The 14,657-nt window shown below is 38.2% G+C and overlaps 1 protein-coding gene across 11 annotated transcripts in view; it reads right to left on the bottom strand.

The window, feature by feature from the left end:
• Nucleotides 1-14,657, bottom strand: part of TUB (TUB bipartite transcription factor) — a 173,009-nt gene that overhangs the window by 52,910 nt on the left and 105,442 nt on the right. For all 11 annotated transcript variants that reach the window (XM_064657395.1, XM_064657398.1, XM_064657390.1 and 8 more), the window contains exons 2-3: nucleotides 12,449-12,500; nucleotides 10,823-10,985 (exon numbers count right to left, since the gene is read on the bottom strand). In XM_064657395.1, the coding sequence (XP_064513465.1) occupies nucleotides 10,823-10,985; nucleotides 12,449-12,500 (215 nt within the window). The remainder of the gene's footprint in view (nucleotides 1-10,822; nucleotides 10,986-12,448; nucleotides 12,501-14,657) is intronic.

The raw sequence follows: 14,657 nt of genomic DNA on the forward strand, positions 1-14,657 counted from the left end.
AGCTCTGCCAGGCTGATCATCAACAGTGGCAGCACGAAGGCAGAAAAATTTTATTTAGACTTTGTAGCATCTATGCTTAGAGCTACATCCTAACTCTGTAAACAAGGAATCATCTGCAGGTTACCTTCAAAACACATCTTGCACAATTGTGTAACACAGCATGATGAGTAGATTGGCCATACATTTTAGAGTAAAACTATATCCGAGCTGAATTTAAAAACTCTTCCTACTTTGTAACATACACAAATTAATTCCTTAGAAGTCTCTACATAACATGCATGGCATAAACTGTGAATGTCACATAATTCATGCAATGCTAGTTGTTTTCAAAGTAAAAAGAGGCTTTATCATTTTCCTAAAAGCATTACACACTTTGAGGTCAATATTTGCATCCGTGAAAGTAACACACACACCATAACTCTTTCTTCTGGCCAGGCCAAGCCTTGAAGTTAAATAAATATCACAACTGCTTTTGTGAAATACATAGAGGCATCTTCAAACTTCACATGCCAAACTGTAGGTGGGTACTAAGACATTTTCAGGTTGGCTGCTGGTCACTGTTAAGGGCTAAGCCCCACTGGCTTCATGTGGTGACTGCGGTTTATCTCCCTGGCATTTGGACCTCCCACCTTTTCTTTTTCCCAAAACTAAACCACTTTCTTTAAAAGGATTAAAAAAAAAATCCCCTAAGGACCCTTACTGGAAAGAACTGGTTGCCCCTGAAATTACTTCAAAAATATCCTGACAAACTTCATAACCCCCCAAAAGACTAGATGATTCCCAATGACGTGTGGACTGCCACTAATCTCTCTTTGAAGGGGAAAATCCTCCCTAGGCTTCTGGTCTGTGAAGCAACTCTCCTCTTCACCAAATCCTTCATGTGCATGAATAGCAACTGAAGCACCAAGGAGATTCTCAGAGGAGAAAGATGAGACAGATTTAGTCATGTCTGTGTAGACTGTAGCTCACAAACCCACAGCCACCCTCCCCAGCACAGCAATCTGTTATGAATAGCATTACATTCACAACACAATGAGCACCTGAGGCACTCAATAAACACATGCTCCTTTTCTCATTACGCAGAGGAAGAGTTCAAGTTTTGTAGAGAATATACATTATATTAGTAGAGGAGTGATTAAAAGCCCAGAGAAACAGCTTGTCACTGCCCAACTTCTCATTCCTGTCTATCACTTACTAATCACAGGACTGCAGTCCCTTTGCTGAGTGTAAAGGAGCACTGGAAAAGAGTAAGACAATCAAAGGAGCGAGGGCACAGGATGCCAGAGAAAAAGGGAAAAAAAAGACAGTACATTGGGTCCTATTTCCACAGGCATGGTGGCCTCAGACTAAGCAGGGAACCAGAGTCCCCACTCCACAGTCTTTAAATAGGTGTGATTTGCCAACCCAGCATCTATGCTATATTTGTAGCTCAGCCTCTCTTTAAAACTAGGCTGTGTTCTTTTGTTTTGAAGATAATAATCCATGTTACAATTACATTCAGTACTTTAAAAACAACCTATATTAAATGGCCAGACTGTTCTCTAAATCATTTTAAATCTGGGCACATTCATTCACTCAGAAGAAGGATCATTTACTTGGTCCAAAGCAATGATTAATCAGCAAAGGATGAAACTTTCTGACATTGTTAATTCCAAAGTTAAAGACTTATCTTCACTGTCTTGCTAACCATCCTTTGATCTAACAAGTAAAAGCCTGAAGTTTTTTGAATTACTTTTGTCTTATAATTTTTAGCAAGAGACTAACAATATCTGATGATAAGCACAGCGAGGGAGCTCCAAAGGACACAGAAGGAAATATTTCCAGTGCTTTACTCTGTAAGGCAGAGAACAGGATTTCAGTCCAGTAGCCATTTTGAGCATATACCTACACTGCTGTCTCTGGTAAACAGACACAAGTGATGGAGGCTGCAAAATAAGATTTAGGCCATAAACTTGAAGATACTGCAGCTGTGTTCATGAAAGGGATTGGCACAGAATGTCCTGTTTCTAAAGGATACATTTCTAAGCATTACCATTACATTTAAATGTAATACTAAATCCAAATCTGATCCCCAACACACCATTTTCACAGCAAAACCATCTTATTCTTAGCTATTAGCTATTTAGTAAATAGTAGATACACTCACTCATGTTTTCTCTTGTGTTATCTCTCTAGATACCAAATAAAGCATTTAGTTTGCTTTCTGGACAAATTCAGTTCAGGACAGCCTGAGTTCCAGGAAAGTTGGTTATATACTTGCATTTAAGCACAGGGAAAGCACCGCTCTCCCCTGCCCACAAGTGCCAACCCCCCCAGACATCTCATGTGTAAGTGCTGCCCACTGCAGTGTGGTGGGAAGGAGAGGTTTATGCAGCACAGCAGTTCCTGACAGCAGGCCAGCCAGGTCTTGGATCCTTGCAGAGGAGTGGGCAACAGGCTATTTTCGAAGCCTGCTGACCCACCTATGCTGTGAACCTACCCTGCTCAGTGGGTCCAAAGGCTTAGATGTGGAGCAAAGTAAAAATACTGCTTTCCTTTTCCAGAGCTTTCTCCTGCCCTGGAGAGTTGGAAGAATGACCATTTCTAAACCCCTCTGTGCTCACTCTGCAGCTGGTCATTAGCATGTGGAGCTTTGAACTTCTCAAACCAGCACTTCTAGTCTGCCTTTGTGGAGATGAAGCAATTCACAGAGGCAATGTTTATCCCCAACCATGATGTCAGGAGATCAAATGTCTTCCCCTCTGCCCTTTAGTGATCTTTGGATCACTAAGTAACAGTATGACAAGAATTTCCCTTCTCAGCAGGATGGGAACATTGAGGCAAACTCTAACCTGCATTCTCCATGGGCTCTAGATATCCCCATAAAACAATTTACAGTTCCCTGCAAGAAAGCCTAAATAAGGAAAATGAGATAAACTGGCCTCCCTAGATAATATTCACCGATACAACAATATGATTAAGTCCTTAGCTGGATGATGAAAAGTTGAAACAATGATAGGCAGTACCACAGGATAAATAAAGAACCTTAAATGCAGCTATTTGGAGATGAAGTTTCAAAGACTGTCACTCAAAAATGCATTAATTTCAGTACAAATAAAAATTTAGGCAGCTTTAAAAATCCCTATTGATAGTTATCTTAAATAATAAGAGACTACATTTGAAAATCTAGCCCAATATTCCATATGTCCCACCCCAGATTATTAAAATCTCTACTTAAAAAAACCAGAGATTTTCCTTTTCTATATGAATTATTTGTTTGTACTAGAATTTGCATTTAGACAAGAAAAAAACGGAGGAGCAAGTTCTGTAGTGAGTCAGTATTCCAAACAGAAAAATCCACTGGACTCTCAGATCTGATGTTTCATTCTCATTTGAACTTACAAATTGTAAAAAGTAGTTTTGAGATAAATGCCAAGCTTACAAATAAAGCTACTACATGATTTTTAATTTCAGTGCTATTAATCCATGTTCATTAAATCAAGTACTGACTACTGTCCTCCATACAGTATTAGAGAAAAAAAATACTTGTGGAGAGACAGAAAGGAGCACAGATTGGGATATTTATTCAGGATCTGAGATGAAAAGAAAAGAGGAGCAAACAACATAGTTTATTAATAATAGTCTATTAACATAATACAAGGTGAGTATAGAAGAGCTTCCTCAAAGCAGAGAAGTGCAGTGTCCCAGCTTTGCCTTGCATCACCAATGCCCTAAGTGCTAAAAGGGGAAAAAAGAAGCCTCTCCATGAGCCTGTTCTGTGTTGGACAACACTGCATGTTACAGGAATAAAGCTACAACACACAATCAAATAAAAGGATGCATTTTGTAAGCACATGAGTAAACTATGTTGCAGACAACTCAATATTTTTTTCAATTCTATAAGCTATCCATACATATTTATATGAGTGAATGAAAAGGAAAAACATGTTTTTTCATCTGGCCTTCACAATGAGAAGTTCACACAGGAAATTAGTTTCAAAGGAGCATGAATGAAAATGTAGATTTTTTTTTTCCATTTGCATGACCATTTTTCTTGATGTGAGTGCTTGCACATTCATGATCTTAGAAGAAGAAAAAAAATCTATGAATCGTAACTTACAAATCTCTATCACATAAAAATGCCAAGTGCTAAAAAACAAGTGGTTTTGATCAGTGCATTATGTGAAGAATAAGTAATTGAAAAATCACAAAAAGTAAAAAAATTATAAAATTGTGCAGTCTGTCTGGAAAACACCTTAAGTAGAAAGAGGCTGAACCAGATAATGAGGTATGTGAGACAAATCACTGGCTCTACTGCATAAGGCAGATAGTCATTCTATTTACCAATGTCCTCTCAACAGTAAAAGTGAAACCCAGAATAAGTACCATGCAATGAAAGATAAACTACAGTCCAGTCAGCGTGTACCTTAACAAATCAATGAAAATTGGTAGTCCTTTTCTTACTATTGCCTGAGATGCTCTTGTGTATTACTGTAAGAATGGCTTGCTGTTTTACTTTGTAAAGTTCTAGCCTTAGTCAATGCTGCTGCTTATTTTCATTATTACTTTATTTAATCAACTTAGATTCTGAACTGGTCTAGTATTTCTATAATCATCTAAAAGACACAGGATTCTACTAGAAATATTCTGAAGATGAGCAAATCCACTATATTTTACAATGCAATGAAATATTTTTATATAGTTTTACATAGACAAAAATCGTTAAATACAAGGGCCTGAATTAGGGTAAGAACTTTGCTGTGTTAGTTACTATTTAATCTAATGCAAAGATTTGATTTCTGCCTCAAAATGCTTATAAACAAAGCCATTATTCTTGCAGCTAGTAAGTTACAGTCAGATTTCAGATTCCCAAAACCTTATATTGCCTATAAATTCCCTATGGCTCCTTGCAGTTTATGTCTTTAACACTGATGTGTTGACCAGGCTGATGTTAAAAAGGTGAAAATACTCATAAGTGAAATTGAATGTGAATGGGCTCTGAAAAAAGGAACCAGTGTACATCAGAACCTGGTGGTGCTTAAGGACATTATTAAAAGCTCATTGGTTTAAGAGTTCCCCAGAAAGAACAAAGGAAGGAATGAAATAAAAGATTCTTCTTAGCTTCCATGTATCTGCTGCCTGATCCTGGGGAGGGGGGAAGGAAACAAAGCATGTGAAATGGAGAATTAACAGCAATGAATTACACTCTGGGAAAGCAGACAACTTATAAGGAAAGCTAAAATTATCCATGAAAAATCTATGCCAGGAAGATTAAAGACAGTAAGAAATTACATAATTATTTTGTGTATTAGGGCCTTGAGGGCACAACCAGGTTTTAACTGCCCTGACAGGCCTTTCTGTGGGCTTTCACCCCCAGCCTGTCCATGGACCATAGGCTTTATTTCACCTCAGCCTGGAGCTATGCTGTAGGTGTGCTGCCTCCCAGCTGTGTCTCCTGGGAGGATCCTGGCACTGTAGGGAATTCAGCTGCGTCACAGACCAGTATGTATGCTGCAGTATCTCCTTTCCATCCTGACTGGTACCCTGGAGGGCCCTGGCCCCAGTTCATCCCTTGCCATGTCTGGGACTGCGAGAATCCTGTTGGCAGTGCCCGGCTCTGCCGTGTTCCAAGCCTTTGGGATGGTGCTCTGCCTGCAAGGGCATTGTCAGTGCTGGGGTCACCTCCTGGCCCCTCCTGCTGCCAGACACTGAGATTGCCCCACGACTAAAAATAACAGCTACATGTGAAGTAGTAACTGAAAGTGAAAATACTTTCAGTGGAACTTTAAAACAAAGAGAAGGGAGATGTTTTCAAGAAATTTTAGGCAATGGCCTCTTAACTTCCTTCTCCAATCATGCAGGAGCAAGAATCAAAAAAAGACCTGTGAAACACTTGCTACTCACTGCTCTCCGATCCTTGCTGCTGGGTTAGTTTGTTTATTTTGGAAAAGCACTAGTGCAGTAAGGACTGCTGACAAATCAAAAAGATGCATTAAAAGATTAAGGTGAAGAGACTGCAGCTGAAATAAAGATTTCAGAATATATGCTTATTGGAAGTTAAGTATTTTGCCCACATGATGCTTGGAGTACTGCCTGATCTCTCAGTATTAATAGCCCTTTGCACAGAACATTCCTTGCTATCTTCAAAAAATAAACTAATATCTTCTCATCTCAAGGTCAGTGGAAAACAAGGATAGCAAGACACTGATTTGATGAACACGCAAATATGTGATTTTTTTAAATGAATAGGTAACTGATGTAATCTTTTGAAGTTGACAGCTTGATACTAATCAGAACTCTCCCTCATCATTCATGGTAAATAAGCAGAATGACACATCAAATTTAACAATCCAGAGCCATAACTTTTCATCAGAAGTCTGTTCAACACACCACACAACCATCACATCTAGATGTGCTGCCAAATGTCAAAGGAGGAAAGTAAGAAAGTAATTTTGCCTTTTTACACATGGTTAATCTAAATCTCTAAATTGGAAGTTGCCATGAAAATTACTCTGAGAGTATCTAATTGAAAAAAATTTTAATTTCAACTCTTTTAAAAAAAAAAAAAGCCACAGCTGCAACAAAGTATGGTAATATTAATGAAAGCATATCTGGCACTCATTCAAATCTCTGCCTTCCTCAGTGCTGTGAAAAGAAAAATCACTCCCCAATGGAAATTCACCATTTTCACAGAAGTAAAATTACTCTTCTCTGTAAAAATGAGCTTTCATCATTTGCATTAAATGTAATTAAATAATGTAATTAAATTGTTGCAGTAACTAGTGTATCTCTGCATGCTATTTGGCTCCAGGAATGCTCAGTACATATTTGAAATCCAGACTGAAAAGAACTATATTCATAGCAGAATTCTGCAATGTCAAATAAGGCTAAAATGTTTGTTTAGATTTTAAACAAACTTCACAAAATAAGAGGAGTAGAGATACATGAAAACAAGCAAACAGATGTAATTGTGACATATTACAGAATGGGAAGCAAAATATTTAAAAATCTTTAAACAAACAGGTAGCAATATGTCCTTATGAAGGACATTGAATCAAAAATAAATCACAATACAAGAAAGAGGAGACAAAACAATCTGTAAGTGATCTCTCCTACAAAGAGGGATAAAATTTCTTTCAGTGAATAAATGCCTTTGCTGACTTTTACACAGAATTTAAACTTAATAGCAATACAAAATGTTGTTATTGATTCTTATTTTGCTATATATAATGATGAAATAGCGATTAAGATGTGTTTGGTACTGCAAGAGAGAGAGGCCTTATTTGTAATAGTAATAACTAAAGCCAAACATCATGGAAGTCAATGGAAGGATACCTATTGCTTGAAATGGCAGGCAAGTAATTTAGAGCCCATCCTACAAGTGTACTTACCTGGTCTACAGATGCTGACAGGCAAACACTGTTACCACTGGTAGTACTCCAGTTCAAATTAGCCGCTTACGGAGCGGAGTGCCAAGGATGCTTTATCGTGAGTTGGTCTGTTCAACTTTAATTCACGCCAGTTTCCACAGATATCTTTTATTGGCTAATTAGGCATCACGCCAACAAACAAAGGATTTAAAAAAGATACACTACATGTGAGTCATTTGCAAGCTACAGTATCTGAAAACTTTTGCCTGTAGGTGAAATATGGGCAGGAACTGAGAAGAAAATTTTTGTCTGGAGAATTGTGCACGGTGCATTCTGCAGTCACTTCCTCGCTGGAAGGGCACCCATCTCCTTAAAGTCTCACAGCACCCAGAAGAATTGCTAGTAACACTTGGAAGGGAACAGAAACACCCTTTTATCCTACCAATGTGTCACTTCTGTGCCTTGAGGTTATTTAAGAAAAAATTACAGCGATTCTGGCAACTTTCCTCCTTACTTGTGGAGGTGTACTTTCAGCAGAGTTATTTTGTTAGTTATTAGACTATCAAAAAAGAAACTCAAAAAAGCCCTGTACCTATTCAGTTTCATCCTGAATGAAACTTGTCCCACCATCTTCAACCCTGAGTAAGTGTAGGAAAGCCACAGCTGTATATGTGGAAGGAAGCCACATTCCCTTAGTGAGCTGCCCCAACCAAGCTCACTCATAGTCCTTAATTAACACCCCTTCATCCTATTGCATCTCAGATCTATTTGCACTTCTCTTCTTTCAAGCTAGATGAAGCAAAAAACCATGCAGCCAGAGGACTAGCAGCAATCACCCTGCAGAGATTCAAAAGCAGCCAACGGCTCCTTCATATAGACAAACTTAGCTTAACTAGTGAAATATGCTGTTCCAGTATATCGGCCCACAAGTACCTCACCAGGCTGATGTTCTATTCCAGAACAAAAATTACTGGCTTTTTACTCCACACTCTGATAATTATTATGGAATCTAATGAGTTTTTATTCCAGAGCAGAGTTGCCCATCAGGGAACCATTGCAGCACAGATAACTGCATCAGAATAAGCTGTGGCACTGTATGAAAGAGAATTTCCCAGTGCAGAAAGCCCAGCATCTCAGAATCCCTGAGATGTTATCTCTGACCTACTTTGCTCAAAGTACCATAGAGATATCTCCACACAGGCATCCAATTATTTGTTGAAATCAACAAGTACTTTTGTGCTACACAGAATTAGTACAAGCTAAAAAAGAGAGTAGAGCAGGATGATAGGTGGAAAGAAGTGTTCTTTCTGTAGCATTTGCAGCACAGGAATTGATTTCACAAACATGCTCATCCAAGCAATGTAGTTCATTCAGTAGACCATCAACTCCCATCAAAGAGTCATTCTTAACTTAAAATCAGCATGCCCATAACAGAACAAATGAACGGAAAAGAGCAGAATAGTTCTTTAGAAACAGCCCAGCTGTCTCATGCATCCGACACTGCCACATACAAATGTTGTCATTGAAGGGGAAGAAAATGCCAGCCCTGAAGCTGAACACCACAGTTAGAAATGGTCACCAAAACCTGACTATGTACCATGCAAACGGGGTAACTTGAGACACTAAGCACATTCCCAGAGAAGACCATGCCGAAAAAGGACACTTCTGGAGTTCTTATAATATTTTCAAAAGCAACATGCCTAACAAAGGATTTTACAAGGCAATAAAACACTCCACTAGGTAATTAAATTCTCCTAAGCCAGCTTTTGCTAGCTGCATGCTTTATTACAAGGAGAGCTATCCCAAGGGATTAACAAACTTTGTGTTGAATATGACAAACTTTACTATATTTTTCTGGTCTTCTGAAACCTTGTAAAATATTGCAAAGGTTTGAGAGATAAATTTAGAACAAGCTGATTTAAGAAGAATAATTTTTTAAGTATTCCAGTAAATGGTGTGGTATAATATTACAGGAAGGGTCACTTTTACCTCAAGAGCACAGTAAATCTCACAGTCAGGAAGTCCACTCTGGTGCAAATTGGTGCAAAATTTAGCTCAGTTAGTGCAGTTTTGAAATTTGCTACCATTTAGGGGATGATAATGTCTCTTTCTCTGATTTGTGAAAATTAAAACCTTGATCAACTGACAATACAGGAACCACAGCACCTCTGTACCATAAGATACTACTTTTTAGAGCAGCTCTGTACCTTTGATAAACTATTGAGTGAAAGAGGAAAAATTTCTGATTTGTCTGATTAAAAAATAAACAAACTAGAATTTTGTGCTAAATTAAATTCTTAGGTTGGACTGGAAAGAAATTTCACTTAATCTTTAACAATTACATCCCAGACCCTGAGAAACAGTAAAGAGAAGGCAATATTACTAATTATTTTAATATTTATTAGAAAAACATAATCAAAATAATACTTTTAGGAAAAAATAATTCTCCTTCTGAAATCACTTATGGTATCCTATCTACTTGCAGAAACAAGATAAAAAAGGCCCATGATTACCAAAACCTTAACATTTAAACAGTGCAATTTCCAGGTTCTAACAACAAATTCTGTAGCTGTAACCAACCAAACATTTCCACCAATTGCTAACTGGGGGGAAAGACTCTGAAACCTGAACTTCTCAGAGCATGATTAGTTAGTTAGTCCACTAAATACCAACCTTCTCCTTGTTGAAAGATATGACCACCAACTGAAAATGAAACAACAGGGCAGACAAAAAGTACAGCACAGGCAGTATATTGATAGAGAGCCCGAGGAAAAGTATGCACATATCTTTTCAGGGGGCCAGAAAGCATGGGCCATATAAGCACAGAACTAAACAATGCCTGGTTTCCTTAGGATTTATTTCTGATTATTTAAGTCTTTGAAGTCTAACAATACAAAAATGGCTTTAAAATTTTTTTCCCTATGGGTATGATACTTGAAGTTTCTCTGTCCCTACTGGATTCTGTAATCTTTAATAAGAAAATGGATACATTGTTCAAGCTTGAAATGTTCTTCTGCACCTACTTGCCTATTTTAATGAACCTTGCAGAAATACAGCATCTTTGAAATCATTATATTCAGTCTTAGCTGAAATTAGTTGACAGGCTTCAAATTTATCATTAACACTGTCAGGCTTAAGCAAAGTTATGTACAGAGGAATACACAGAGTGGAACCCATTAGTTTTACTTCAGCAGGCACCAAGGCTGAAAACACTTAAAAGAGTCACGGCAGAAGGGACAACCCACTCTTCCCTCCCCACAGCACTGAAAGGGCAGCTAGTTACCTTGCTCCTTCCTGTTAGGCTAGAATTGCAAGTTCTGATGTTTTTATCCCCAAACACAAGTGAAGGATATCAATTATTTACTAAAATATGCAAAACAAGAAGCTTTCTTCTCATTAGCATAGAGTTACCAGGGAGAGCATTATGCTATGACTCGCAGTAAACACACATGCTATAGATGACATTTTTATACCCTGATATATTGTGCTGCTGTTGCTGTTAAGATACGACTCAACCAACGGCGCCTGTTCCTCTGAGTGTTTCGTCCTGCGCGTCCTCGTCCGACTGTCCACATTGGACTGGACCATTAGTGGCTCCTGGCGCTTTTTTTTCTGCTTCTGCTCTAGCAGTGCCCGCTGGAGAAAACACAAAGAAAAGCATCTGTTACTGGACTCCAAACGGTAGCAACCTACAATGAAAAACAATGGATATCTTTACACCTTCTCCGGTTTTACAGTGGCAGCAGTTGGAGAGTGGGGTATTGGGATATTGGGTAACCGGAAATCTTTCCAAAAAAACCACGACTAACCCACTGCTAAAACACCTTCTGCTGAAAACAGCAAATAATTAGAATAGATCTTTCTGAGCAGTCCAGCAGCTGTTAGAGCTTGCTTGGAAATAACCCTTGGGAAAACAACAGTTTGAGAATACTGGCTGTGAAGCAACGGGAGGGTAAGCAAGGGCATAAGGCAGAGATGCCAATTTCAGTTTCTGTAAATTAAAAGCAGGTGATTGCAAACTAGAATCAAGTGATAATACTGGACATGAGCCTAATTTAATAGCTATAAAAGATGAACTTTAATTAAACACTTAAATTTCTCAGCTAGACCTGCTGAAAAACAAAACCTTCAGCATTCAGTGGCATCATAGGTAGCTCTCTTTGAGTCCTCTTCCACAACCTTAGATAACTGAACTGTTAATTTTACTTATCTATTACCTTACCATTTGCTTGCTTCTGTACAGTGATAGTTTAGCTTGTAGAAAGGAGATGCACTAAAACTGAAGAATAAGAATGGATAATGGACTCTTTCAGCTCCATAAGAATAAGAATGGATAATGGACTCTTTCAGCTCCATAAGATATGTTGAACACCTCAACATGACTCCAAAGAAATTAGAATCAAGTACAGGATTATGGTATAAATAGAAGGTATTCAAATTTGAAAATGAGATGCTGGTAGACACGCAAGCTGATAAAACAATGGGAAAAGAAATGTATAGAAAAGGATAAAATTAAATGCACACGATTTAACTATAAATATGACAAAGTTTTTTGAGAAGGGGACCACAAGAAAATCAAAGTAAAAGTGGAAACCTCAACTCCCATTAAAACCTGACGGCAGAATTCCCTCAGATTTCATGGAAGAGGTTCTGACTCTCCTTCTTGTAAAAGTCATGTAGTAATACAGTAGCAAAATAGGCAACATAGCACATAGTGCCACTAGGTTACAGCCACAAGGGCTAGACTCATAGGATGACAAGCCAAGTATGTAAAATCTTTGTGGTTAACCTCTGTTGGCTGGCATGGCTGCCAGAACCTTCTGTCCTTTCTGGTCCATCAGTTGGGTAACAAATACATGGTAAGTCAGCTTAAAATGAGTCCAACGCAGTGGAAATGAGAGTCACTCAAACCACAGTCATAAGTCAAATTTTAATGGCAATCAGGCTTCTAAATAAACCATAACCTCCACAGATCTCTCTGCTGTATTTCCCCACCCAGAGGATGCAACTTCCTATCAATTATCAGATACATGTCAGTGACTTCATTACTCCAAGATTTATACTTCAGAGAGCAAGAAGGTCCTCCTCCAAAATCTTACCTGCCTGTCAAGCTTCTGCTGACGCAGGCTGCTCCCCTCATCATCCAGAACACTGCAAAGACAAAGGGCACGTAATTGGAACAAATTTATCACTCAAAACAACACTCAACAGCAGTCACTGGAGCAAACCCTTCCAGGAGTTATCCATACACAACTCCCACTATGTTCCATGGAAGTTTGCCTGCCCTAACCCGCAAAAGTTGGCTCCAGAGGATCTAAATGCAGTCAATGAAAAATTGAAAAACTCTGACTCACACAAACTTCAACAAAACTATATATTCAGGCAGTTCAAAAAGAAATAAAAAAAATCCACGGTCTACAGCTTGGATTCTTCTCCACTGTCTTCTAATGTAAAACACCAATGTATACAGCAATGGGGTTTGATTGAAAATTTGCATATAAAGCATAGAAAAAGTGAGAAGCGTAAGAGAGCTGCTTAGCAACTCAGCAATATTTAAAATTATGTTAGGAAAATTAACTGTCTAATCTTTTGCACACTGAAAACTAGAATTTATTCCTGAATATATGAAAAGTCACACTTACTGCCACACACTTCAACATTTACAGGCTGGCAAGATAAACAGCATTGCTCACTGCCATATTTCTTTCTGCTAATTGTTGCTAGTTGGGAGATTAGCTCCTGTGCATTCAATCATTTTCATTAATTAGATGTTAAAGACTGGCATTGAAATCAGAAAGCTATTTTTGTGAAGTATTTTATCAAACTACTGACTACGCTTTATTTTTCAGGAGAACAAAGGTCTCTATTGTAAGAACACTATGGTTAAACATTGAACATAGATAATTAAATCTTTTAAACAGTAATATGTCATCTACAAGGAAAATAGCGCTATAGAACAAAAACAATAGCCTCTTACAAGTAGAGTTCATTTTCTCTTACAATACATTTTTACAAAAGGTTAGTCCCTTCTCTTATAATCACTCTTAACAATCAAAAAGAAAATTAAAATCCAGGACAAACAAACCTGGATTCTGACCTACATGCAACCTAACTGTATTGCAATGAAAATTTCATAAAAAATGTGAATCCCATGTATTAACATACGCTCTTTAGGAGCCAGTAACATTATGGTAGGGTCGGATAGGACAGTTAATAAAGGCCTGCAGAATGCCACCTTTCCAACGCCAGCATTATCAGAGACATGTAATTAAGCATTCCTGGTAGTATCAGCCTTTTGCAACTTATACTTGGGTTATTTTTTACAAAAGGCTGATGTTCCACAGAAGGAAACTATGCTGTTCAAGTACCTCAGGTATGAAATTACACAGTCTTTTGCAGAGGTAATGCATTACCCACAGTCCACAAAAAAAAATCGAAGAAAAACCCCTTCCCACCCACAAACATGTTCTGATTTACGTCAAGCATTCTTAATTTGATAAATTACAGAAACAAGTTATAAAAAGAAGACATACATTCCTCCATAGTATACTGTATCAGGTTTTCACAAGAGTGCTTCACTACAACTGCAATACTTATTAGTTGCACTGCTAGAAAATAAAACTACCCTAATGGATATCTTTGGCCAAACAACTGCGTAAAAGATGCCCAAGTATAAAGTTTCAGGCTTAATGGCCTGAACAAATCCTTCTCGTTTCAGACAATGCTTGATAAAAAGCCAAAACCATGTAATGATGCTAATAAAGAACAGAAGAACTGCAGAGGCAGCAATGCATATACCATCCTGGCACAACACATGGAATAAGGGAGCAGGGAAATGTTCTTTGTGTGGTTCTAAACCTTACCTGTGACTCCCTGGGAAGCCACAACAAGGTAAAATTCAGGTTCAGGTAAAAAGGCACAGCTCCTTCAATTCTCTTTATGCCCAACCTTGGCATGGTAAACACGGCAGTTTAAATAATACAACAGCAAACCCCAATCAGGGGAATGGTGTGATTTGCATTGAATCAGCATTCCACGAATGCAAAGCAACTATCAGATACAAGAGAGGACAGCCAAAAAAGAATAAAACTCCATCCAAACACTATGGATGCAGTGACGCTATTACACCTCTCCACCTGCCCTTCTACTGCAAGACACTGCTTTTCAAGCCCCTGAATATATACAATCAAAGCTGAGACTAAAAACAGAGTGCTTTGAAAACCAGATGACAAGCTCGTCTGGAACTTCCAGGTCCTTCATTCTCCCACTTCGTATTTTATAAAGTTCTGGGTAGTTTTCACAATCCTG

Source organism: Pseudopipra pipra, chromosome 6 (assembly GCF_036250125.1).
Source record: "Pseudopipra pipra isolate bDixPip1 chromosome 6, bDixPip1.hap1, whole genome shotgun sequence".
Lineage (NCBI taxonomy): Eukaryota > Metazoa > Chordata > Aves > Passeriformes > Pipridae > Pseudopipra > Pseudopipra pipra.